A 24,553-nucleotide genomic window follows, 5' to 3' on the forward strand; every position below is an offset into this window, starting at 1 on the left:
TGAAGTGAACGGGCGACGCGCGCGCTCACATGACACGTACGTGCGAGCGAGGAGAAGGGGGAGGGGCGGGGGAAGGAGACACCGGTGCCCCACTCAGGGCCGTAGCTAGAGGGGGGGGGGGGGGGGGGGGGTATGTGGGTGTGACACCCCCCAACATTCATGGCAGTCGGCAAAATCATGTACCAGTTGGCAAAATGGAGGATAGGGGAGAAAAAAACAGAGGGAAAGAAAGGAAGAGAAAAAAGAAGGAGAGAGGGGGAGAGAAAGAAAGAAAAATAGGGGTACTAACTTCGAAGAAGGTTACGACTTATAGAGTATAAAGACAACCAGTTGGCAAATCCAAGTCCATGTAGCCAGGCTTAGAGCCTCCCCCAATATAACTAAGCAAGCTTGTGAGTTTGCAAATTATACCACAATTATTGACGATTTAACAAACACATTAGTTTTGTAAAATTAGAGGCAAGACTAGGTAAAGAAATATGGGGTGGGATGAATTTCCAATGTTTAAGTTGAATAATCAAAGCCAAAGTATAGTTGGCAAATTATAAAGTGGGCCTATTAAAGTGGCAGAACACTACGCTCTACCAGTCAGCAAAGTGATGTACAAGTACTGCCCCGTTTCAGATCTGAAAAGAACAGAACACAAGACTTAAAAAAATGGTAACTCTGCAGTTGGCACATTCATGAAGACAAGTCTACAACTTGTAGACTTGTCTACAAGTTTGCAGTTGGCAAAAAACACACAAATGTTCTAAGTTATTTTTACTAAATTCTGTCGCCGAATATTTTTTTTTTAATTTATGGTGTCAGAATGTGCTTGGGGTGGGGATGGGTGGGAGTGGGGGCAGGTTGGGGTTGAATGGTGACACCAATGCCATGGATGCTAAAATTCAGGCTGCATGCACCTATGCCAGGAAATTGGACAATGATCCAGAGCAGGACTACCAGAGGCACCATCGCGTTAGACGCCCACCAGCAAGGCTTGATGACGCTCCTCACACTGCAACAGCATTATCACTCCATGCATTCTACAGGAAAGAGTTCAAGAGCGTATTGGATACACTGATACTGCAATTCAAGGAGAAAATGCAGCCAACACTTGACAAAGTGAAGCCAATGTCACGTTTGCTCTTGCCTCCAACGCCAGCAACTCCAACTACGGCAGATGTTGTTGACTTTTGTAAACTCTTTTCAAAAGGAGTAGATCACGAGGCATTGAAAGTGAAACTAGAATGCTTCCATGACATGGCAGTGGCAAGAGATATGCAAAGTGTTGCTGATGCAGCCACTTTGGCATTTGACAAGAAGTCTATTCTTCCTCTCACTTGGAATGCTTACAAGCTTCTCATGACAGCACCAATAATTGTTGCAAAGGATGAACGCACCTTTAGCCATATGCAGTTTATTAAGAACTTTTATAGATCAACCATGGACATGATAGAAGACCGGCGACTGGACAACCTGCTACTCCTGCGAACTATGAAAAGGACCTTACAGATACTGCCGACTTAAATCGCTTGTTAACAACTTGGTCATCAAAACCAAGACGTTAAATATGATATAGAATAACATACAAGATAAAGGTAACTTCAATAATTTCTGTAACATTTTTAATGGTTGAAAGAAATACATGTTAGCAGTAGCACTCTTGAAATTTTAGTTGAGACATCTTGCACAGAAGGTCAATTAAAAATTAACAAATCTTGATTTTTATATTGTTAATGCATAGGGTATATCATTATACTGCAAATTAGCAACTACGGCACACTAGCCTTTCTATTTTGATCCAAAATGTTTATTTTTACAGTGCAAATATCTTTGTATATCTTTGTATAATTTACCTTAAAGTATTCACCAAATGCCACTAATTCAATTCTAAAAATTCAAAATCTTTTAGCATGTGATTATTGTAGGGGGAGGGGGGCAATCCCCCATCAGACTCCCCCTGTGCTCACGTTGGCGCTGTCACGCCAAATTTAGTTGGCAAATTTAGCTGGTACACCCCCCCCCAACAAAATGCTTACGCTCAGGACATTGTCATTGAGGGACGCGCCATTAGGTATCCAGGGGGGACTGGAAGTTGTTTTTGTTTTTTGTATTGACTTGCTGTATGAGCAACAACAAAAACTTGATCACCATCAGAGTAAAAAAACAAAAACAAAAAAACTTGGTACACTGACAAATCATCTGAAGGGGCAAAAAAAAAATTGTCTCAATGGAATAAGAAAAAAAAAACCTTTATTCAAAGAAGAAAGGAAAAAAATTGTATCAACCCAAACTTCCACCCCCGGTATCTAATGGTGCTTCCCTAAAACTGCGCTCCCGCCTTGACAAATTGAGAAAACAGGAGAGGGGGAATAGAAGAGAAAAAAGGGAAATATGAGGAAGAAGGATAGATTAAAAAAGGGGGCGGCCGGCAAAGAGAGAGAGGAAATCTAAAGGAAAATAGAAGGAAGGATGAGATCACGTGAGAGAGAGAGAAGGGGGAGGGGGAGAGAGGTGGAGTACCAGGTGCGGTTTTTCTTTTTTATGGGGGGGGGGGGGGGTTGGGGACATAGTCCCCCCCCCCCAAATTCGCTCAACCCCCCCAAAATGTTCGACCACAAAGAAAAAAATATGTAGACCCTATATTCTTAAATATGTATTGATTTCTACAGTATTCCATTCATGTCGTCAAGTACTCTAAAAATCAAAGTTTTTACTATTCAAATTTGAAAATTTTCTCGCTCGGTCGCTAAACGCTCCTTCGCAAAATGTCATCTAAATACAAAATATATTCAATGCGAGTTAGCGCGAGTATTTTCGCTCCGTGGGGTCTTCTAACATCCAAACGCATCAATATTCAGAAGATAAAGAAGATCCGTTGAGATTTAGTTTTTCGCCCTATCCGCGACTGGTCCAAATTTGCCAATATAATAGAATGTCAATGATATCTTGCAATAATGATACTAAACTGCCTTGCAAATTTTTTTTCCACACTAATACTTCACCCACCACGAATATAACAATAGTAAAATACTAATGCCATACAATTGAAGTTTTAACTCTAAACCTGTCCGTGTTTTGTGAAAAACGCTCCGAATTTTTGTCATTCTTAAGGATATTTTTTAAAGAAAATGGCCCTGTCGTTAGTCGCTATATACTCCCTGATTGAGGCTAAACTTATTTAAAACATATAGGTTGCCGATCCATGTTTCAGATAGCGAGAGGGGGTAAAGACAATGTCCAAATTTTCGGCGCGCACGTGAAGCACACCGAAAAATTCAAAATTTATATGTTTGATAATATTTTTATGTCAAGTTTGATGGTTTCATAGCGCTTTCAGATGTTTTTTCAAACACATTTTTGCAATGGATTCTGAATTTTTTTCATTTTTGTCAAAATTATTGGGCAGGCAAATCGATATGATTGCCGCATCCCCAATATTTATCTCCGGCCATGAACTATTACACCTTTTACGTTCAAAGGTCTTAAAAAAACCGCCTGGAGAGGTAACAACACTGTTTTCCTGATAACTAGTCCTACACTTCCACCCCCTTATTGTTAAAATATCGTCACCTACATACATAACACCCACAAGGCTTTTATGCATAATAATTAATAAAGATGAAAAATTCTCAAGCATTTTGAACAATTTAATTTCTTTCCGCTCGGTCGCTACGCTCCCTCCCATAATATTATAGATATTTTTATAGGGGATGACTAGTTGCTTGATGAGTATGTATAAGGCTACCCCATAAGCCGTTTTCATTGTATTGAATAAACCAACGTCGAAAAATGTTCAAGCACCCAGAAGCCCCCAAAACTTTTAGTCTAGAACCGCGCCTGGGGAGTACTATATACGATAGGCGATGTTTTAAGGTAAGGTGTCGACGTAATTATACAGTGCGTCTCAGAAAAAAGGTATTCCAAATCTAGGGAGCCGATATTTAAAGCCCAATTAATTTTATAAAATTATTTTGGTTTCAATATGAGAGAGGAACTCCTCAGCTTTCCATTGATACCCTATTTGTACCAGCTGTGTCACGCATCAGAGGCCTCGGAGGCGGGGGGGGGGGGGTGTACAAAAACGTAAAAATTACCATATGATTGTGATTTTTTGGCATGGTCAGCCCCCCCCCCCCCCCACTTTGAAAACCGTTCCGCGCATGACCAAATTAATTAATGTTGAATTAGGCGCGATAGCTCAGTCGGTAGAGCGGGGGTTTCGGATTCCGGTTCGATTCCCAAGTGGTGCGCTAGTGCCCTTTGGTAAGGCATTTATTCTCATTACAGGTCCTTCGGAAAGGACCTTAAGCCGTTGGTCCCCTGGTTGCTTGCTCACAGGCATTCGTGCTTTAATTCTTAGCAGTCAGGTAAAAAACCTCGGTATAACATAACAATAATGATGCAGATACCTCTTTTTCCAAGTTTATGAAAAATTGATGAAAGGGCAGAGGCCTATGTAAATACTTTCATCGATGCCTGAGTTACAATCTTTTGATTGGACCCTTTTTCTTCCAAGGGATTGTAAATGGGCCAATGTACTTGTAGATGATTTAACGAGGAGATCGTACCACAGGGAGTTAGACCAACATTTTGAGAGACAGTTTCGAGGAGTATATACATGCATCTTTGATGGATTCAGGTTATGGCGCGCCTGCACATCGTTCCAACATCATTCGAGTCGTGATAGACTCAGTGAGCTCTTTGGACACCGAGTTGTTGCCCCCAACCATGACGTCGAATGGCCATCAAGATCGCATGACCTCATGCCCTGTGATTTTTTCCTTTGGGGACAAAAATAAGGTGTTCGCAACTCATCCCCAATATCTTGATGATTTGCAGGGCCGAATCCGGGGCCGAATTCGACATGAGGTGAATGCTTTGCGCAATGATCCAGCCGATCCAGCAATGGTAAGAAGACGCGCTGTTAATTCGAGCACCCATGGTGTCACGCGCGTAAAACATTCACCATAGACTTGTGTGTTAAAATGGCACTTACAAAAAATCATAAAAAATAAACGTGAAATTAGAGGGTCGAATGTTTACTACCATTGGATAGGATATATATCTGACATTCCGTATCTGACCAGAAAAGGGTATCGTAGCCAGCTCATTTTAAAAATAAATCGCCATTTATAAAGATAACAGTACTATGATGGTATCAAATTTATCAACTGAAACAGTAAAATAGCCCTAATTCTTCCGCCAGTCAAAAATAGTTCCAAAGTCATTTTATATCTTCCCAATTTGGGCAAAGGAAGTTCAGTAGTTACCATTTCTAGAATCAGTGTTAGATTTTCAATTATATTCATACACTTTTGTCAATCAGCAATATCAAATTGAAAAAAAAATCAAATGGGTTGGGTCGAATGAATATCTTTAGCCCTCCTGTTGTAATTAGGCTCATGGAACCCCATGGTTCGAGATATCCTTCCACGCAGCCGGCTTTCCGGGTCGGATTTGTGTGCAAAGGAGAGGAGGACATGCCGGATGACATGTCGTAGATGAGGATGAATAATACAATATTATTTCAGATTATTGACTCATCATTCAAAAAATTATTTTAAAAACCTCAAAAACATCTTATTCTATCAAGCTCAAATTTTTTTATTCACTTTACCAAAATTTGGAAAAAAGTGGTATCTACACCTGTTGCCGTCTTCAACATCAATTAATTTGGTCATGCGTGACACAATTTAATGGGACAAATTGGCTATCAATGGAAGGCCGAGGAGTTTCTCTTTCAAATCCATGCAGAATAATTTTACGAAATGAAATATGAGTACCAGTCCTCTAGATTTATTTGGATTACTTTTTTCTGAAACGCACTGTATAGCTCCTGAGTTGGGAAAATGATCATTTGTTTCCTGCTGAAAAATCATAATCTGTCAGGTCGCGTAGGGCTATTCTAAGAGTACCGTAGTACACAATTTTAAATGTTAAACACTGCTCAACGTGTTCCCTTACGCGGGTCAGATTTCAGCTCTCGCTCCACGCCTTAATTTCTTAAAAACGAGCTTATAAATGTTTAGTTTTCAGATCTAAATGGTTTTTTTTCCAGCTTGTGCTTCGCGCTCGAATTGTCCCCCTCCTTTCCATCATGATGTTGTTCGAGACGATTAAATGACGCTTAACTTTTTCTGCATTTTAAAGTCATTATGCAAATTATATTTCAGCTTGCAAATAGAGCATTCATTATTTTGTTTGATTTACACATTCTGTTCATGATAAAAAAGTAATTAAAATCTCGCGTTTTTAGATCGAAATCAAATAAATGAGCTTCGCTGCGCAGTCGCATTTTTATTAGTGAGATATATATCCTCTTTATGATTTCTTTTAGTCATGTCCCCTTTTCATGTTTTTTTTTCCGAGCTCGCATTATTGATTTATTTATAAGCTTACTTATCTTGATTATCATATCCATGAATTCAAAGGGTACTTGAAATATGCATGCCCCCTTTCCATGCAGGCTATTGATTAAAAAAAATCAGCTCGCTCTTCGCGCTCACAAAAGTTGTTTCTATGTTTTGTTTAACTCGGTCACTTCGCTCGCTCGCACTATGACTTGGGTCACCCCATTCTGAGTGAGTTTATACCGTATTGCAACCATCTTTTATACCTAGTTACCAGGTAGGCATCGATACACTACCAAAAATCTGCTCTCATGATTTCAAATTTGCGCCACCCTCTGTGAAATCCTGGATCCACCCTTGGAGCTTTGTATACTTCCAAGGGTCTGTATCATATTGTGTGGCTTCTTATATGGTGGCTATAATAAATTACATTTTGTTTTGTGCTCAATTCTCTGATACTGCACTGTAAAAAAATATTGGGTAAAATTTTACCCAGCACGATGGTAATTATGTGTCCAACAATTTGGGGCAGTATTTTACCCAATGCGGGAAGCATATTGTCCAGTATGGTTAAAAATATAGGCAGCAATTACTTTAGAATGGGCAAAATTTTCATCACTCTGCATGGATAAATAAAAATGCCCAATGCTAGTTGGACACATAATTACCCTCAGCAGCCCACTTTGCCTTAAAAAAATGTCCAAGATATGTTTAACGAATTATGTAGTCTTGGTATTTGTCCAGTTTTGTTCTAAACCCTTGGACAAAATGTATTTAAAAAAAGCGGTTTTGACGCGTCATGGAATCATGGCCCGCCCCTCAGGTGATGTATTGAGCCCGTGTTGGAACCTCAACTCAATTTTACCAAGTGGCGAATGCATAGGCAGTAGGCCCGTAGTGACAAATTGAGTTTATTCTGATTTTTTTAAAACAGAAATATTGTGAACTCTCACACCACTATTAGGCATTAAGACTGAAGTGAAAATCAGAGGACATTGCGTTGAAAACAAACGATAGTAAGTTTTCGTCTCGCGACTTACGGAGAATTTAAGAACACAGTAAAATGAATTGAAAATGCCTGACATAATGACAAAGGACAGCTCAGGGGTTTTGTCGAAATTTGGGGAACTGGAACAGACTTTAATCCCAAGTTTCTGAGCTGATGAAAAAAATGCAAATATGTCGTTTGTCCAGAGTCAGGGGCTAAACTGCTGTTCATTGTCCAATTTTCTATAAAGACTTCATGTCTGTTCTTTGTAACGACGGACCTTTGACATTGCCAAATCTCCGTTATTGGTATCTCTGTACTTCGGCATGCTAAAACTCCCTATTGTTAGAGAAACACTCTTTATTTATCTCTAAATATAATGTTGATTAAGATTTTTTTGTTTTTTGTTTCGAGGTTAAAGTACAACTTTGTGCTATGTATGTTAGATATGATTTTTGACCTTCAATCCTTTGCATTTATACATGTATTTTTAATCACAACCGAGACCGATGTAGCACACAATTTACTGATTATTGCTTAATACATCATGTATTGCCCGGACATTACAGTCTAGACTAGAGAGGATATTTTCCTAAAGTTATAGTTGAGTTGGACGTGTTACATTTTCTACACATTGATATCCAATAATTGACATAAATGTTGTCTAAGAAGCTAGACCGACATCTCATATTTGCTATGGGATTGCTCGTAGCTCTGATAAGCAATGTGGAATCGGCAAATGTTCTTCTCTCCGGTGCCTTCGGGGATGGCAGCCATTATTTTACGATGGCTGCTATCGGTAAGACACTGGTGAACAGAGGTCATAATGTGACTTTCCTCATTTCAGACGAGTACTCCAACCGCGCAACTGACCCCGAACACGCTACGATCTTCAACTTTCAAATGTTTCATCTTCCCGGTTTGAAGAAAAGAATGGATCACATCTTTGACCAAACAGCGGAAATGGCATTCGCAGAAGACTGGACGATAAAACGTATGTCGGAGTTGAGGGATACGTTCATTTCTGTGAATAGGGATGCCTGTGAATCGATTCTAAACGATCAACGATTGATGGACGATTTGGCACAATTCGATGCTATCGTCGTCGATGTGATATGGATGTGTGGTTTGTATGCCAAGTCCTTTCTTGAAAGACATAGAGGTATCGAGAACATTCGTACCACTGTACTAGCACCCATGACGCCCCTTCCCTACATTTTCCAAGAAGCAGGTTCACCGTTTATAACCTCTTACCAACCAGCTCCTCTGACGTCACTCACATCAGATATGACATTTTTACAGAGATTCCGAAATACCATGACCTACATATTTTTCGCGGTTTGGGGGAATAACTGGGCGGTCACTGGATTTGCATCTGACTTTGTGGAGAAGTATGATCTAGATCCTCGGTTGGAATCCAGTATTAGTAATCATGTTGATCTTTATCTCATAAATATATATTTCTCAGTAGAATTTTCTTTTGCATTGATGCCGAATGTTATCCCAGTGGGTGGACTCACAACAAGACCAGCCAATGCCCTTAATAAAGAGTTAGAAAGCTTCATGCAATCGTCCGGCGAGCAAGGAGTTATCCTGTTTTCCCTCGGGACGTATGTCGGCTCATTAACAAAGACTCGACCTGATATTATTCGAATGTTTATCAACGCTTTCAGTAGACTCCAACATAAAGTTCTCATTCAGTTAAAAGAGCTTCCTGCCTACAATATGCCTGATAACATCAAAGTGATGGAATGGTTGCCTCTAAATGATTTGCTCGGGCATCCCAAGACTCGTGCAATTCTGTACCATGGAGGCAACAACGGGTTCCTTGAGGCGTTATACCACGGTAAACCCATAATCGTCATGCCTCTGCAAGCCGATCAGCATGACGTTGCAGCCAGAGTGATTGCCAATGGACTTGGTAACAGAATTGATAAAGACCGACTAACCGAGGATTACATCTACCAACAAGTCTCCGAAGTCCTTGTGAATCCCAACTATTCGGCCAACGCAAAACGTCTTTCTGCCATATTTCGTCATCGTCTGACGACACCAGCGAGCACGGCAGCATTCTGGATTGAACACGTGATCCAACATGGCAGTGCTCACATTCGTCCACCTACTCAAAACTTGAATTTTATCCAGTTATACCTCCTTGATATCGCGGTATTCGTTGTATTTCTTCTTTTGATCATATTCTTTGTAGTAAAAAGGGTCTTGAGATGGTGTTGCTGTCTGAACAAATTACGGAAGAGTAAACGCGAGTGAGAAGGGTTTTAATGCCTATTACGTTTTTGCGAGGATAGATTATTTTATGAATTTAGGGGAATAAGATTTTAATTAAGGACGTTCTACAGTTATGTTTGTGCGCATTATGATCTGCGCATAGTGTACACTCTGCGCGCTGACGTCACAATGGATGAACAGGTGATTAATTAGTTTGAATAAAATGGCAAGTGTTTTTGATTTTTTCTTGACATAGATACAAAGCATTCGGCGCATTTTTGTGTGTTTTAAAAAGCATATTTGCTCTAATAAAAATGCTGATAGTTTAAAAACAAGCACATGAACCCCTATTTTTTAATGTTTGTACCTCTTAGGTATACCTTCCTCTACAACTCTGCAAATTTTGGTGAAAATGACATGGATTTTGAATAAAGTGCAGCATTTATTGTACTTTTGTAGTTTGTTACTGAAATTTCACATTTTTTAGATTGGGATTTTGTTATCTTTTACGCCATTTTTAAGAACTGACAGTGCTGTTAAACTTAAAATTGCAAACAAATAGCGCTATAAATAGATTCTCCATTCTAACGATACAATCATTAACTCTCTTGCGAAATTTGATGACCTTTTCATGTATTTTGACTGAGTAATAAGGTTTAAACTCATTGGGCGGTCTAAAAATGCCGAATTCTTTTGAATGCGCAATTCTTAAGAACATCAAATTGTGTGAACTCTGAAGCTCTATAGCAAAAAATCAAGCACATGGACCTATGTTGATTTTTGCATATTTCGAATATTCGGGTTCTAAAGTATCTATGTGCAAAGTTTGGTGAAAATGACATGGATTTCACTTTAACTGTGGAACGTTCTTAAATTTTATCTACACTATTATGGCCATTGTATTACGATTTCATGGTTGGACATCGTAGAGTGAAAAGGCCGGCAGAAGACAAAGGCAGATATCATGTGGAGATCAGATAGACCCACTGATTCCACCAAGAGGTGTTTGAGGGATGCGATCTTATTCTTACAACTCCTTAATCTTACGATTTTGTAATGTGCATTTACATGTAAACTCCTCAAAAAAGTTTGGAAATCTGACTTTCATCAATAATCCCTCCTCGATTTCAGTGAATATCAATGTGTAATGATTGATACCAATAAATAGATCATTGAATTATCTTTAAGATGATACCATACATTATGATTATGGTTCACATGGAGGTGAAGTGGCTTGAAATGTGGGGGCAATGTCAAAATTCCATAGTTGCAAAATGACACAACACTGAAAGTCACTATTCTTTTTTTTCCTGGTGATGAGCGAGTTTCTCAGCAGTTTTTTTTTTGTTTTCATGCGCCTTTAAAACCCCCGTCACACTAGAGGCGGAATGAGCCGGAATGCTGTCGGAATAAAAATTCTTGGTACATTCCTGAATATTCGAAGCGCATTCTTAAAATTCTGACTGCATTCTGAGTGCATTCCAGACATTCGGGTCCATTCTTGTGACCGGCCCGAATGTTTTGCTCATGTTCAAAACTTTCGAAGTGCATTCGAAGTGGAGAAATATCGATCAACGACATTCGAAGTGCATTCTGACTTCTCTCTGACTGCATTCTAAATATTCTTGCTGCATTCTAACACCATTCTTAATTTTCTTCCTGCATGTGTTCCGACTGTATTCGAGCTGCATTCGACAGTCAATACACCCGGAATATGCAAGAATCATTCAAGGCCGGATCGAAGGACGTTCTAAGTATTCGAACGACATTTTTTGCAAAAGTAGTGAAAATTTCAAATTCCCTCCCGAATGTGGCACGAATTTTGAAAGTTCTTAATTCCGGCTGGTTCTGCTCGATTCCTGCTGATTCCGAATTAGTGTGACGGGGGTATAAAAGATCAACATTAACATGGAATCAAACACACCTCTGCACAGCAAACACATAACAAACAAAACATCAAAAATGCAAGCAGGGGCTTGATTTGAATGGATTTTCATCTCTAATAAAAGAATCGTGTTCTTTATTGACCCTTCATGACTATTTCTGATCGTTTTGCCGCTTTTCAATTCAGTCCTTGTCCAACACTTTCGAATCCTGCTCTTTTCGTGATGGCATGATCATAAAAAGCATGGTATCATTTTAAAGAGAACTAAATGATCTTTTGAATGATTTCAAATATGCATTGTGTAATATTGGGAGTTGGGAGAAATTAATGGCCAAACTTTTTAAGGGGGTTATTTTCTGATCTAGGAGTGGCTGGCCACTGAAATTTTGATGCATTATGCACCTTTTTTCAATCTGCTTTCACTTTTGCGTAGGAGTGGTACGCGGGCCGAAAGATGATTGAATTGTGATTTTCAGAAATTGTGACCTTTCTTTGGAATGACCCAGTATGTTTCGCAAAACTGTTAATAAACCAAACGAATCTCACAGTGCCATTTTCATGGCTATTGCTGTTCAGTTTTTAAAACTTAATTTACCATAATAATGAACAGGGAAGAGGGATGTATTTACAAAGGGATGGCGGCAAGACGATCTACAGGTGACTTAAAAGAAACCCCCCCCCCCCCGCTTACAATGAGAAAAAAAATCGATCCCGTGGTTGTGGGAAGCGATGTGCTGAAGCGCCCCCGCAGTTTTTTTTTCGGGGTGCTACATTATACACTATAGGCAAATCCCTCGAAAATCAAGATGGTATGCTAAAATGTAGAATTCTATTTAAATAAGAATCCCCTTCATTTTTGAGCGATTTTTTTCTACAGTATTTTTTGAAATAGTATAGTATACTATATAGTATATCATGATAAGGCTTATTGATTGAAAAATCATAAGATTTTGCATCTAGTGGCTGAAAGATAATGTTTAGAAATTGCTAAACACAAACACAAAATGGCAAGATCAAGTTACATAAGTCAAATGAAATCATAAAAGTCGGATTGCAAATAGGCAAGTAAACTTGAATTAAGGCATAAAAAAGAAGACAAAGAGACAATAAAATAATAAATGGGTACCTTAGGATGAAAACAATAAGATTTAAACAGATTAATATTAGACTTTACACTGAATATTTCATCAAAAATCGGACAAGGATTAACAAGATTTTAAATTTTGCTTTATTTCGATGAAACAGTTATATGCGCGTAATCATGATTATGCAATGTGCAAGCTGATGATGTCATACTGTCATATCCCCACTTATTCGGTATAAGATAATCATTGATGCAACTTATTTAAGGGAGATATGATATGTATGAAAATACAAAATAATTATAAATCAATGTAGGGCCTACTAACTTAATACAAGGACTGAAAAGTGGGACATCACATCATAAGCCCATCTGCCTACTGCATATAGGCATACTCATGCACGAGTGCATAGCAGTTTTTCAGAAAATATTGCCAAACATTAATATTTCAATAACTTTTCCGTTCGTTACTTCAGATTTTGATGAAACTTAAAGCATATTGCTCTGTAAATCTTTTTTTAAAGCCCGGAGTACCTATTGGGATTATATGATTATATTTACGGTATAATATAGTATACAGTGAATTAATTCTGAGAAGTATAAATTTTAAAATGTATTTTTGAAATAGGTCGTGAAAGTGGTCTAGATTTAGCTAATGAAATAATATACATGATTTTGATTGTTTCGGTCACATTTCTGTGGTATGGAGGAAATGTCAGAGAAAAAGAAATATGTTTATTAACTTTAATGATGAAACATCGACTAGATAATAATAAAAATAGACAGTTCTTGAATAGCGTATAAAACATTATAACGTCTCTATGCGCTTCCAAGGGACTTGGATAATACACGTAAACGACGTAATCATGGTAATTGAAATTAAATTTGCTTCGATTTATTTATTTTTCGTCTTGAATCTAGATTACGAAGGAATTTTTCTCCTCTCATCTTAACGATAGTTGTTCAATTGTTCAAGTTAGTTAACTGCTATGTTTGAATATCCATGAAGAAGACTTTAATCATGCTAATACTGGCTGAATGTGAGAGGGATTTGATTGTCTAAATAGCAGCCTGTATGTTCTTCGGAATATAGTGCAAATATTTGAAGCATCTCAGATACAGAAATCTCCGGTGTTTTGGGAGCATCCGGTCCGCCTGCGAGAGTTGATACCCAGCCTGGGCACTGTGATACCACAAGGATCTTGTCTGTCTTCAGTTCTATACTCAGACCTCGTGTGAACATGTTGAGGGCGGCCTATAAGAAGAAGAGGGAAAATGTTGATTAATCTTGACATAAAAGACAATGACGAGTACGATAGTGAAGATGAAGGAAGAGAGGGAAGAAGGTTTAGAATTGTAGGGGAGGGGGTAGAGAATGAAAGATAATAGGATCGGGAAACATAGAGAGTTGGCAGGAATTATAAGTCCCGGATGGTTTTTGTATTTCTTTTTTGAGAGAGAGAGTTTCATTATTAAACATGACCTTACTTTTCCTGATACCTCACGGCTGACCCCAATTTTCTGAGACCAATTTCTCCATTCACTTTTGAAAGAAAAAGTTTGACGCTGTTAATCCCAAAGAAAACATGGTCCTACTGAAGAAAGGGGCGTGGACAGAAGGGGGAAGGGGCAGGCGAATGTAAGGGATGTATCGCCCAACTTTCCGGGAATAATGTCATTGTCTGTAATTAGCTATAGTGTTATAAACATACAGTTATTATTAGAGGTGGGCTATAAATGGATGATATTTCAGAATCAAGTTTTAAATATCTCATTTGAAGCAGAATGTTGTCCTGATCGATATGACGCCATATTGAAAATGGAACAGTGCGGGCCAAAAGACGATGTTGACGGGGCGTTTGTAAATACTGTACGTATTGATTTCTATCTCAGGGCCCTCAAGGACAGCAGTCTGTTAACTGATGAGGCCACCTTGATTAAAGATCCAGACCGGACCCGAAAATGAAATTGATAAATTATATACCAATCGAAAGCTTGTAAGCTACTAAATACAGCAAGGTATGCTTTATGCACCGCTTCCCAGCTGAGTATTTTGCTTAAGAATATTCATGATATTCCAATTATCGGGCTTCGAATCCCGCTTAGAAAAAAGGCTTTATTGTGCTTTTCACCTGCCTCGAGACCGTGACGTCACGTTGTGTAAGAAGCGTCGTGATGATAAGTTTGTACACAGAAAAACCGGGTGATTTTTTTGCTTTCCAGATAACGCATTTCATTCTCTTCACTTCTATCACAGAGGGATATCGCATATATTTTTACCCACAAGCTTGAATTTATGAAATCTACAGTTTTGAACTAGTTTTTGCCATATTTTATTTCTTGCTTATTTGGCGCAGATTTCAATTCTATCTGCATTTAGATTATGTATAACAACTTTTCCTTACATAACAACTTAGTTAGGCCCAATAAGAGCCAAACAAAGAAATCACAAAAAGGTAGTGAATAGTTGTAGGTTTACAACAATTTGAACAGTGAATAATTTTGAGTGCCATTTTCATCTGAAAACGAAAAAAAATGGATTCATGACATGGAAATGGAAGAAAATACTCAATGCTTTTGTAAACAAACCTATGGAATCACAACCCTCCTGACACAACGTGACGTCATCATTTCCAGGCGACGTGGGGGTGCTCAATTGAAGCGTACTTTGGAGAAGCAGTTTCTTTGATTTTTATTTAATATTTTAAACTATTGGAAGGAGATATATGTAATATTTTTGGTATATTTGTATTATATGAATCATTACCTTTATTTTGATATATGATTGTTTTTACACCGGTCAGGGTCTTTAAATAAAACTGAAAATAAAATAAATAAATATATAAATATAAAATCCATTGGCATTGTCAAAAACGCATGAAATGTATGGCCCCCACCTCAATACCTTTTAATGTTGATTTGAAACCAATGCGTTATACGCTAAAGCCCTTTCTGATTTTGTTTCACACTCAGACTTTCGCATCTTTTGACACCAAATTTATGAAATTTGGTTTTACCGTTACAGAACTATGTGACCTGACGTAAGCCTGAAAATAAAGGATATCTTAATGTTATGTGTAAAGCGTAGGGGAAAAAGCATTTTCATCAACTTGTCTTATAAGATTAAAATAAAAAAACAAAAAGATTAACTTGAAAAAAAAAATCTATAGGGCCTAACCAAAGTTAAGTAAATCCAAAGTTTTACTTAAGAAATTCATAAAACAATAGATTTCGTTAAAAGATTGTTTTTAAATTTAATTTAACTTATGTTTTCATCTTTTTATTTACAAATCGTTTACAAAGAAAAAATATCTATTGGTCTTTCATTACTGAAATATCATTAAATATGTAAATTTATCTTGGCCCATTCGTTTGTACACAAATAAGAAATTCTCAGTTTGGGAGTTCGCACGAGGTTAATGAAGTCACGTAATTCACTAGTGGTATAACCAGATTTCATGAATATGTAAAAGATGCACAAGTCTTCCAAAATATAAAATTGAAAAAGCGGCCCGGCATATATCGCAGTGTTTTCAATTCAACTGCAAAATTTAATGAGGTGGGAGCCATAATGGCTCCTAAGGTATCGATAGTAGAATGACCTCGTTTCAATTATTTTTAGATTATTTTATCATTTTGACAATGCCAATGAATTTATCTGGATAGGAAACATAGAAATAGACACCAGAATCAACTTAAGAGGCCTTCAAATAAGAAAATGCAATTGCAAGAAATGATAACTCAGCACTTTTAGGTCACGCCTCCTGAAATCGGGGGTTTATTGCCCGCAGGCCCCGCACTGTCCCATTTTCGACAGATTTTCTTTAAAAAAATGGTGTCATATCAATCAGAACAAAATTCTACTTCAAACGAGATATGTAAAAGTTAATTCTGAAATATCACAAATTTTTTACCCATCAACTCACCTCTGTTATGATCATTATCGCTATTCATCTCATTAGCATAAACATTTATAGTTATGCATCATACAATAAAATCAAGTCATAAAAGTAAACTTTTCTCACTCATTTCGCTCGCTCTCAATAGTTTTTGCACCCCTCAAAATGTTTGGCCCATAACATCAGTGCACGCACACATTATGTTAGGCAAACACTCCCCCCACACACAAACGTTTACGGATATACATCACGCAGTTGGCCGATACAAAATCATCCACTCACGTAAGAAAACCTGTCAACATCACTGTAAAATTATATAAGTCATTTTCAGAGCATTTCATTATTCCTGAATCCAAATATACACCCAGCATTTCATGAATGTTTTAAAAAGGTTTTTGATAATTTTTGAAAAAAAAGAGAAATTAACCATATTTTCGCTCGATCAAACTGAGTGTCATTGGCAAAGAAGTAATCGATGTTTAATGAAAATTCATGTTAAAACGAACTAATCACAGAATGTGAATGCTACCTATACAAAAATACGAATAGGATGTGGTGTGATTAAAGTGGGGGCCAGTCAGGTAGTATCTGAAAGATTGGAGCCATGTTATGGAATCATGCGCGCTCTTTTGGACGATAATGCATAGTCATGATGGACCCCCGGGGGTGGGGGGCACTCAGTATATAATGCATAGTGGGTATGTGCAACGGAGGGGACCCCCATTAGTACACTCAAATTTCCGTTCCGAGGCATAGTATTTTTGTCTTATTGAGAAAAAGAACAAAGAAAGCCACTCCAGAGCATAGCATTTTCTTTTTCTCGAGAAAAAAAGATCCGCTCCAGGGCTTCACATATTTTCCGTTACGCCGTTCCGGTCACAATTTCGGTGAAAAGCGGCCGCAGCTCGCTGGCCGATCATCGCCTCTGCGCTAGCGCGCCCGTCAGTCGTGCCGCCGGGCTAGCTGCATGTACGTTCCAGAGGGATGCATACGCACTCGCACGCAGGCGACCCGTTCCAAGGACCCCCGTTTTCAGTCTTGCCCGCGGCACACCCCTACCAGTTTTTTGGCCGAGTGCCCCCCCCCCCTCGGGGATGGACCGTGATATTCTTCTTGGCATCCATTCTGGCAACAATTAAGGGTAAATTTGGAAAACTTCAGAAAACCGGACTGGTTGCATAATCCTCCCATGCATGGAGCTTCAACATTCTTCTAGTCCAACACAAATTTAAACAGACTGTAGAAATATCTTTATTACATTAAAAAAACCCCAGGCATTCCTTACCTTACTTTCTCTGGAACCTGCAGCTCCACCGCTAGTGTTTAAACTTATGCTACCCATCTTAGAGGCCATGTTGATAACCGCTGCTCTCTCTATGCTGAATCGTTCTATTTTGCTATTCCGTGCTCCTCTCTTCAGAAGTGGTAGGAAAGCCTTGGGAAATGAGATGACAAAATGATAGATACCTTGTAGGTCTAGTGCACATTTCCAGCAACCGGGCTATCTGTCCCCCTCCCGCTCGCTCAATGAAAGTTAAATGATATTATATGCGGTTTTTTTTATTCTGATGGAAGTGTTCTTGTAACTTTGTTTTTAAGATTTTTTTGTAAAAATTATTATGTTTGAGTTAGGCCTAATTTGTTGTTCCTAAAAAGAGAGTTTTGTCGGAAAATAAAACATTTGCATTCTTGTATTGACCAATAATTCCTATTGCATTAGACGGGCCTCCCTCCGTTATGAATTTGGCCTTTGCTGTCTGAATATTCGTGATGCATTTTCAATTTATCATCATCATCGTCATCATCAATTATCATCATCATCATCATCATCAACCTCTATGATCCTGATGATTACCTGTGTGATACGTATAGGACCGATGATGTTGATCTCGAATATACTGGTGAGATATTCCCTAGTGACTGTCTCATAGCCGTCCCTGGAATACACACCAGCATTGTTGATAAGAACATTGAGTCCATTCTCTCCTACTAGACTAGATACTGCCTCAACTGCAGGACCATAAGTTGATTCATTTTGCACATCTGTATATAAGATGGATAACGGGTTTCGTGAAAATCGATGAAGTGGTAAAGACATTTTGTCTTTTGAGCTGGATTAAATAAAAAAATCTAAATTGAAAGAGACACAGAATCTTTATTTTATGAAGGTTCCGTATACACCATGCAATAATTATCTTGCAAATAGTAAACAACTACCCCAGTGGCGTACCTAGGATTTTTCACAGGGGGGGGGGGCAAAATCGGTCGCCCAAAAAAATGACAAGCCAAAAAAAAAATAAATAAAAATAAAAGGTCTTCAATAAAAAATTAAGGTTTTTATACCCCCAAAAAATTGACAAAAAAGGTCTTCAAGCTCGTCAGGGGCCAAAAAGGGTCTTTTAAGCTTGTCAGGGAGGCATGTATCTGTCTTTTGTATGGGTTCTGGCTCGTCAGGGGGGGCAGAGTGCCCCCCGTAGGTACGCTAGTGAACTACCCCCCCCTTGCTATCCGCTTGACCAGTTTGGCGTCACGTGCCAAATGTGCTTGTTAAATTTTATCTTGTTCCATACAAATAGGCCTATCACTATTTTTATGATTTCAATCTTTCTTTCAATTAATGCAAGATTACATTTAGAACAAGACCCTAGTCAGGGGGGGGGGTCGATCGAACCCTAAAAATTTCCAGCCACATTCATACCTCTTCCGACTCTGGGGGCCGTTTCATAAAGTTGTTCGTAAGTTAAGAGCGACTTAAAGAACGACTGGTAAACCTTTCATACGCGCTAATAAACCATCGCCAATGAGAGTTTTGGTGTATACATTTACCACAAGAAATGATCACCAGTCGTTCTTAAAGTCGCTCTAACTTACGAACAGCTTTATGACACACCTACCTGGATCCGCGCCTGAAAGAACAGAATGAAGGAATGGAACCCCCTTTAGGAAATTGGCAAAGCCGATCTCCTAATATTTATATAAAAGTTAGGTCCTACCTTAATTCTTGCTCGCCAGAGGATCCAGCCGCTCAGGTAAATTGCACAAATCCCGTGACAAAAAATATATACACTTTACAATTTCAAATTTAGAAAAAAGGGATAGACGTCACAAAAATGTCTCGCGAAGTAATGAGCTCATTAATTTATGCAGAGTAAATATAGACTTCGAAGGAGTGGAAGTGACGGTAAGGAATAAGAATTGGAAAAGGTAGATAATGTACAAATTGATCCTCCACAAGATTTGATCCTCACTAGCAGCTGGATGAGATGGTCAGCATAAGTGGTCAGGATGAAGGCAGAAAGTAGAGTGGTCATGTGGCAAAGTAGCAAGTGGGTTTTTGCCAGCATCACAAAAAGAGGGGGTATGAAAGACCACACCCAAAAGAGAGACAGAAACCAAGTTGAAAGGAGATGAGAGAGTGAGAGAGAGAAGAAAGAGCATCTGTGCAGTGATGCAGTATAAGTGCAGTTGGGAGCAAGGCCAGGACAATGAATCAGGTACAATGCCAGGTTGCTTTGCTCCAAGTCCATTATGTAAAAGTGAAAGGAAGATGTTTGTTTGTAAGATTTGGGCAGAAAATATGCATGCAGACATCGCAGTAGAAGTGCACTGCATTTGACACAAACAAGATCGAATGTAGAAGAGAAATATACATGGAAATATAACACAGAGAATATAGGCTGATAAATTATGTTTACATATGAATGGAAATATATACAGCAAAATAGTATGAGGATATAGTCAAGTCACTACACCCCTATTGAAACCCCTGGCTACGGGTTTGTAGAACAATTCCTTTTTAGCTTGTCGGGTCATCCGGCCATCGTTAATACGGTTAAGATGACAATTTTTGAATAAAAACATTATTCTACGTATGTATAAATAAATCAGTATGTAAACACACTCCACTAAACCTATTCATCCATCCTGTATACTGTGAAAAGGGCAATAGTTACCTATTTTTAAAATTCTGACATGTGTGTGAGTTGCAGCAAGATCTTGCAGTTCCTTTAATAAATAATGATATAGGGAAAAAGGGAATGTTAAAAAGAAATAAAATGGGATAAAATTATTGATGCAGATCAAAGGAAATAGTAGCGTGACAGACATACTCAGCAATTCCTCCTGAAAGTTATTTTAAAATGTGGGAAGGATTTTGCTCAAGATTTTTATACGGGTTTACAGTCATCGTAGGGTCTAAGCTTTTGTTCAACCCGGAGTTTACAGATTTTTGCTAAATCGTTGGATAGCTATTTAATATATACATAGAGCATCATACGATCAGCGCAGGTAGGTCATAGGTCTACAATAATGGGCATTGTACGGTATTTACCTGGTATGGGATGGGGTAGTACAGATATAGGTCTTAACTGGATAAGAGGTGTGCAGAGGTATCTAACCAAAAGGAAAAGGCGATATTGACCATTTTCTAGCTGCAACAACTGAACTTTGATTAGATGTCGTTTAACCAGAAATCCAAAATAATAACACATTGAAATAGTATCGGAACAGATAATGTTTTTTATAGACGCTTCATGACAACAGGCCTACTTTAAAATTACCATGATAATTTTCCCAACTTTTAACCAATTACCCCTGAGCAAATATTGTCCACACAACTATTGGTTAAAATCTGCCCAAATTGGGTAATAAAAACGAATAATATTGGGTAATAAATTTTCTCAATTGGATAATAATTGCCCAGATTTTTACCAACATATACATTACCCAACACAGTGGACAGTATGTTGCCCAACATTCATACATGTGTTCGTTACCTTTGCTGTGTCAGGCGACCTGCACGTAGCGAAGACGAACGCGGGGGTAGGCTCGTACCGGGCCAGCAGCCGTACGAACGCCAACCCTATGCCTCTGTTAGCTCCTGTAACAAGAATTGTCCTCATCTTCCAAAAACTGCCCACCAAAAAGATTCTGATGCAATGTGCAATCAACTTCCACCTTTTAGATTTCAAGTCAATCAGTGCAGTTAGGTCAAGATTCAATGTGACGTGTACTTGGATTTTTCAAATATTTACTCCTCTAAGAGGTTACGTAATTGATATACAAATGTTCAACGATCATTGCGTGACACCAATTTTGAATAATATTTGAATGGGGATCGCCCATCGTGATCGACTTCTGAATTCTGAAGACAGAGACCACCTGGTTCCCAATGGCAATGTGTTAGATCGCAAAGCACTTTTTTTAGTCATTAAGCCTGTATGTATACTAATATCGTTGATTACATTTGATTTTCCAATGAGCTGTTGGAAGTGGACATGTTTTCTTTATTGCTTTTGAACTATAGTATACATTTCTGTAGTATACAAAATGTTAGGTTTCAAACTTGATATTTGATTAAATGAAGTTTTCTTATCCCGAGACATATTTGGTCATTAAGGATGGTCAACATTTTAAAGAAAATGAGTTTTATGAATCTAGCTTTAACCCTAAAAAGACTGGGGGGGGGGGCTGATTCAGCCCCCCCTCGACATTTTTCGCGATAAATCTGTAACGCGAAAAGCTGGCGCTGTGCCGTTCCATGACTTTTTTTTAAGTCTTGCGCAACTTTTGAGACCAAATTCGCGACGCCCGGGTACGTGGTTTTTACGCAACATTTCGTAAGTGCATGTCGACCCAAAATTGCTCAAAAACGTGAATTAGTGTACAAATCCAATGCAAATTGTGTTTTTAGCCAAAATTCATAAATGTATCATTATTTTCATTTTACTAATTAAAATCAATTAATTTCATCTTGTTTATGGTCAGAATAAAGTCGTGGACGATTTTCATTGAAAAAACAATAAAAAACCAAAACTCGAAAAACAAAGAAATACATAAGAAATTAAAAAAAACAATAAAATACATGAGAAAAGAATTGTGATATTGATTTTTTTTTAAGTACATTTGATCAGAATCCTACAAAGAGTCTATGAATAAAAAATAGCAGTTTAGAGGTCTTATTTAGTTAATTAGAGCAAATCTTTGATTTTACGCATAAATTAGCATAATTAATGAATTGTGAAATTTTTCGGAAAATTTGATCCTACAGTCTTGGAGATTATGCCATGGGTAACGCACGTGCCAATTTCCGTCGCGATCGCGCGGTCGACGGCCGAGATCATAGGGGGGGGGGCTGAATCAGCCCCCCCCCCAGTCTTCTTAGGCATCAAAATTGCCCAGTCTATTTAGGGTTAAAGGTCCCTAGCCTATAGGGTTTCGACCTTGTAATTTTTTATCGGTGCATTCATATTATTATTTCGTTTATTTCTATTAAATTTTCATTGGTTTTCTCTCTGCCTGGGGTTTCGTCATTGCCTCAACTGTCGAGGACGATGTAAAGGACCTTAATGATAACTACAAACATATACAAATAATGTCAATCATCATTATATTACACAGCGACGTACGTGGGTCACAAATTTCTTGTTATTGTAAATTTTCTCAAATATCCAGATAAAGAGTTTTTTGTTATTTTGTGCTCTCACAACAGTGGCGTTACGACGGGGGCACGTGCCGCCCCCAATCGGCAGGCGAAAAATAAACGGGGGGGGGGAGGAAAAAACGAGGGGAAAATGTGCTTCATGATTGTGTTTGGATTTAGTTCTAACAAAATCAGCAAGCGCTTGGCGCTCGCATTAGATGGTGAGATACAGTGGCGTAACTACGGGGGGCATGGGGGACACATGCCCCCCATCGGCTAACAAAAAAAAACGGGGAAAAGGAGAAAAAGAGGGAGAAAGGGAGTCAGAGAAACGAAGTGGGAATGAGGAACTTCTTATTCATTATAATTTTATATATTAACTATGTTATGTTACATTACACAATAAAAATTTTTATCATAACTTTATGAAACATATTTTTCTCAGGGCCTATGTCTTCACTATTATTGGTGCTTGCATTGTCTGTTTAATGAGATAAATAATCCTGTTGTACTAAGATCTCCCGTTTTCAAGTCAATATACACCAAATATATTTACTCGCACTTCTAGTTATTATTGTTTTATGAGATGACATATGCTTCTTATTCACGATTGTCCCATGTTAATGTCTTAATATAAATTTATAATATATAAATACAAATTTCCTGTCCGTGATTACGTTCGCATTAGTGGATAGATGAGATATGTCTGCTCTCCATGAATACGGATCAGTCCTTAAAATGTCCCTTTTTTCTGATGTGAATATCAAAATTTTTCAGCTCCCGCTTCGCGCTCGCATCACTTGATTAGTGAAATACGTATGGTCTTCGTGAATTCCTACAAACAAGCCTTAAAATGCCCCTCTTCAGGTCTGAATTATCTAAATTTTCAGCTCGCGCTTCGCGCTCGCAATGTTTGATTAGTGAGATGCGTATGATATTCATGATTACAATAACTACAAGTGCTTAATGTGCTTAGATGTAATTCTAACAAAATCAGCAAGCGCTTGGCACTCGCATTAGATTAATATGGTTAGATATGTATACTCTTCATGGATTCCTAAAATATAGCCCTTTAAATCTTCTTGTTTGGGGTCAATATATACAAACATTTCAGCTCGCGCTTCGCGCTCGCATTGTTTAGCTAGACAGGTACGTATCATGATAACAAAAATTTGATTATAATGTCCCCTTTTAGTTCTGAATATCAAAATTTTCAGCTCGCGCTTCGCGCTCGCATTATTTGATTAGTGAGATATATATCCGTTTAATGGCATTGTCTTTAAAATGTCTCTATTAGTTTAGTATACCTGGCAACTTCGCACGCTCATGAAGTGACTCAAAATTTTTGCTGGTGCCCCCCCCCCCATGCCGTGACCCACGGTACGCCACTGGTGAAACATGTATGCTCTTCATGAATTCCTATAAATAGTCCTCAAATGTTCCTGTTTTGGGTCAATATATACAAAAATTTCAGCTCGCTTCGCGCTCGCATTGTTTGTTTATTGAGACAGGTACGAATCATGATTACAAAAATTTGCTTAAGATGTCCATCTCAGGTCTGAATATCAATTATTTTCAGCTCGCGCTTCGCGTTCGCGTTATAGAATCAGTGAGATATACATGTATACATACCCATTTATTGGCACAGTCCTTAAAATGTCAATTAGGTCAGTATTGAGCACGGAATTAAGCACGCTTCATAAACCCATAAGTGG

At 38.3% G+C, this 24,553-nt stretch overlaps 2 protein-coding genes across 3 annotated transcripts; one reads left to right on the forward strand and one right to left on the reverse strand.

The window, feature by feature from the left end:
* The first annotated feature begins 7,848 nt into the window (after positions 1 to 7,848).
* On the forward strand, positions 7,849 to 11,983 carry LOC129274575 (UDP-glucuronosyltransferase 2A2-like). The gene has a single exon (XM_054911367.2). The coding sequence runs from the start codon at positions 7,984 to 7,986 to the stop codon at positions 9,592 to 9,594; it is 1,611 nt and encodes a 536-aa protein (XP_054767342.2). The 5' UTR covers positions 7,849 to 7,983; the 3' UTR covers positions 9,595 to 11,983.
* Positions 11,984 to 12,642: 659 nt separating this feature from the next.
* LOC129254667 (C-signal-like) lies at positions 12,643 to 21,497 on the reverse strand. 2 transcript variants are annotated; one of them, XM_054893171.2, is made up of 5 exons: positions 21,193 to 21,497; positions 20,371 to 20,422; positions 18,273 to 18,460; positions 17,703 to 17,852; positions 12,643 to 13,773 (listed from the first exon to the last, which is right to left on the reverse strand). In XM_054893171.2, the coding sequence occupies exons 1-5, from the start codon at positions 21,316 to 21,318 to the stop codon at positions 13,543 to 13,545; spliced, it is 747 nt and encodes a 248-aa protein (XP_054749146.1). In that variant the 5' UTR covers positions 21,319 to 21,497; the 3' UTR covers positions 12,643 to 13,542. The 2 variants fall into 2 exon arrangements, with proteins under 2 accessions (XP_054749146.1, XP_063967653.1); XM_064111583.1 differs by having other exon boundaries at positions 18,273 to 18,547; positions 20,319 to 20,422; positions 21,193 to 21,399.
* Positions 21,498 to 24,553: the final 3,056 nt, after the last annotated feature.

Source organism: Lytechinus pictus, chromosome 2, assembly GCF_037042905.1.
Source record: "Lytechinus pictus isolate F3 Inbred chromosome 2, Lp3.0, whole genome shotgun sequence".
Classification (NCBI taxonomy): Eukaryota; Metazoa; Echinodermata; class Echinoidea; order Temnopleuroida; family Toxopneustidae; genus Lytechinus; species Lytechinus pictus.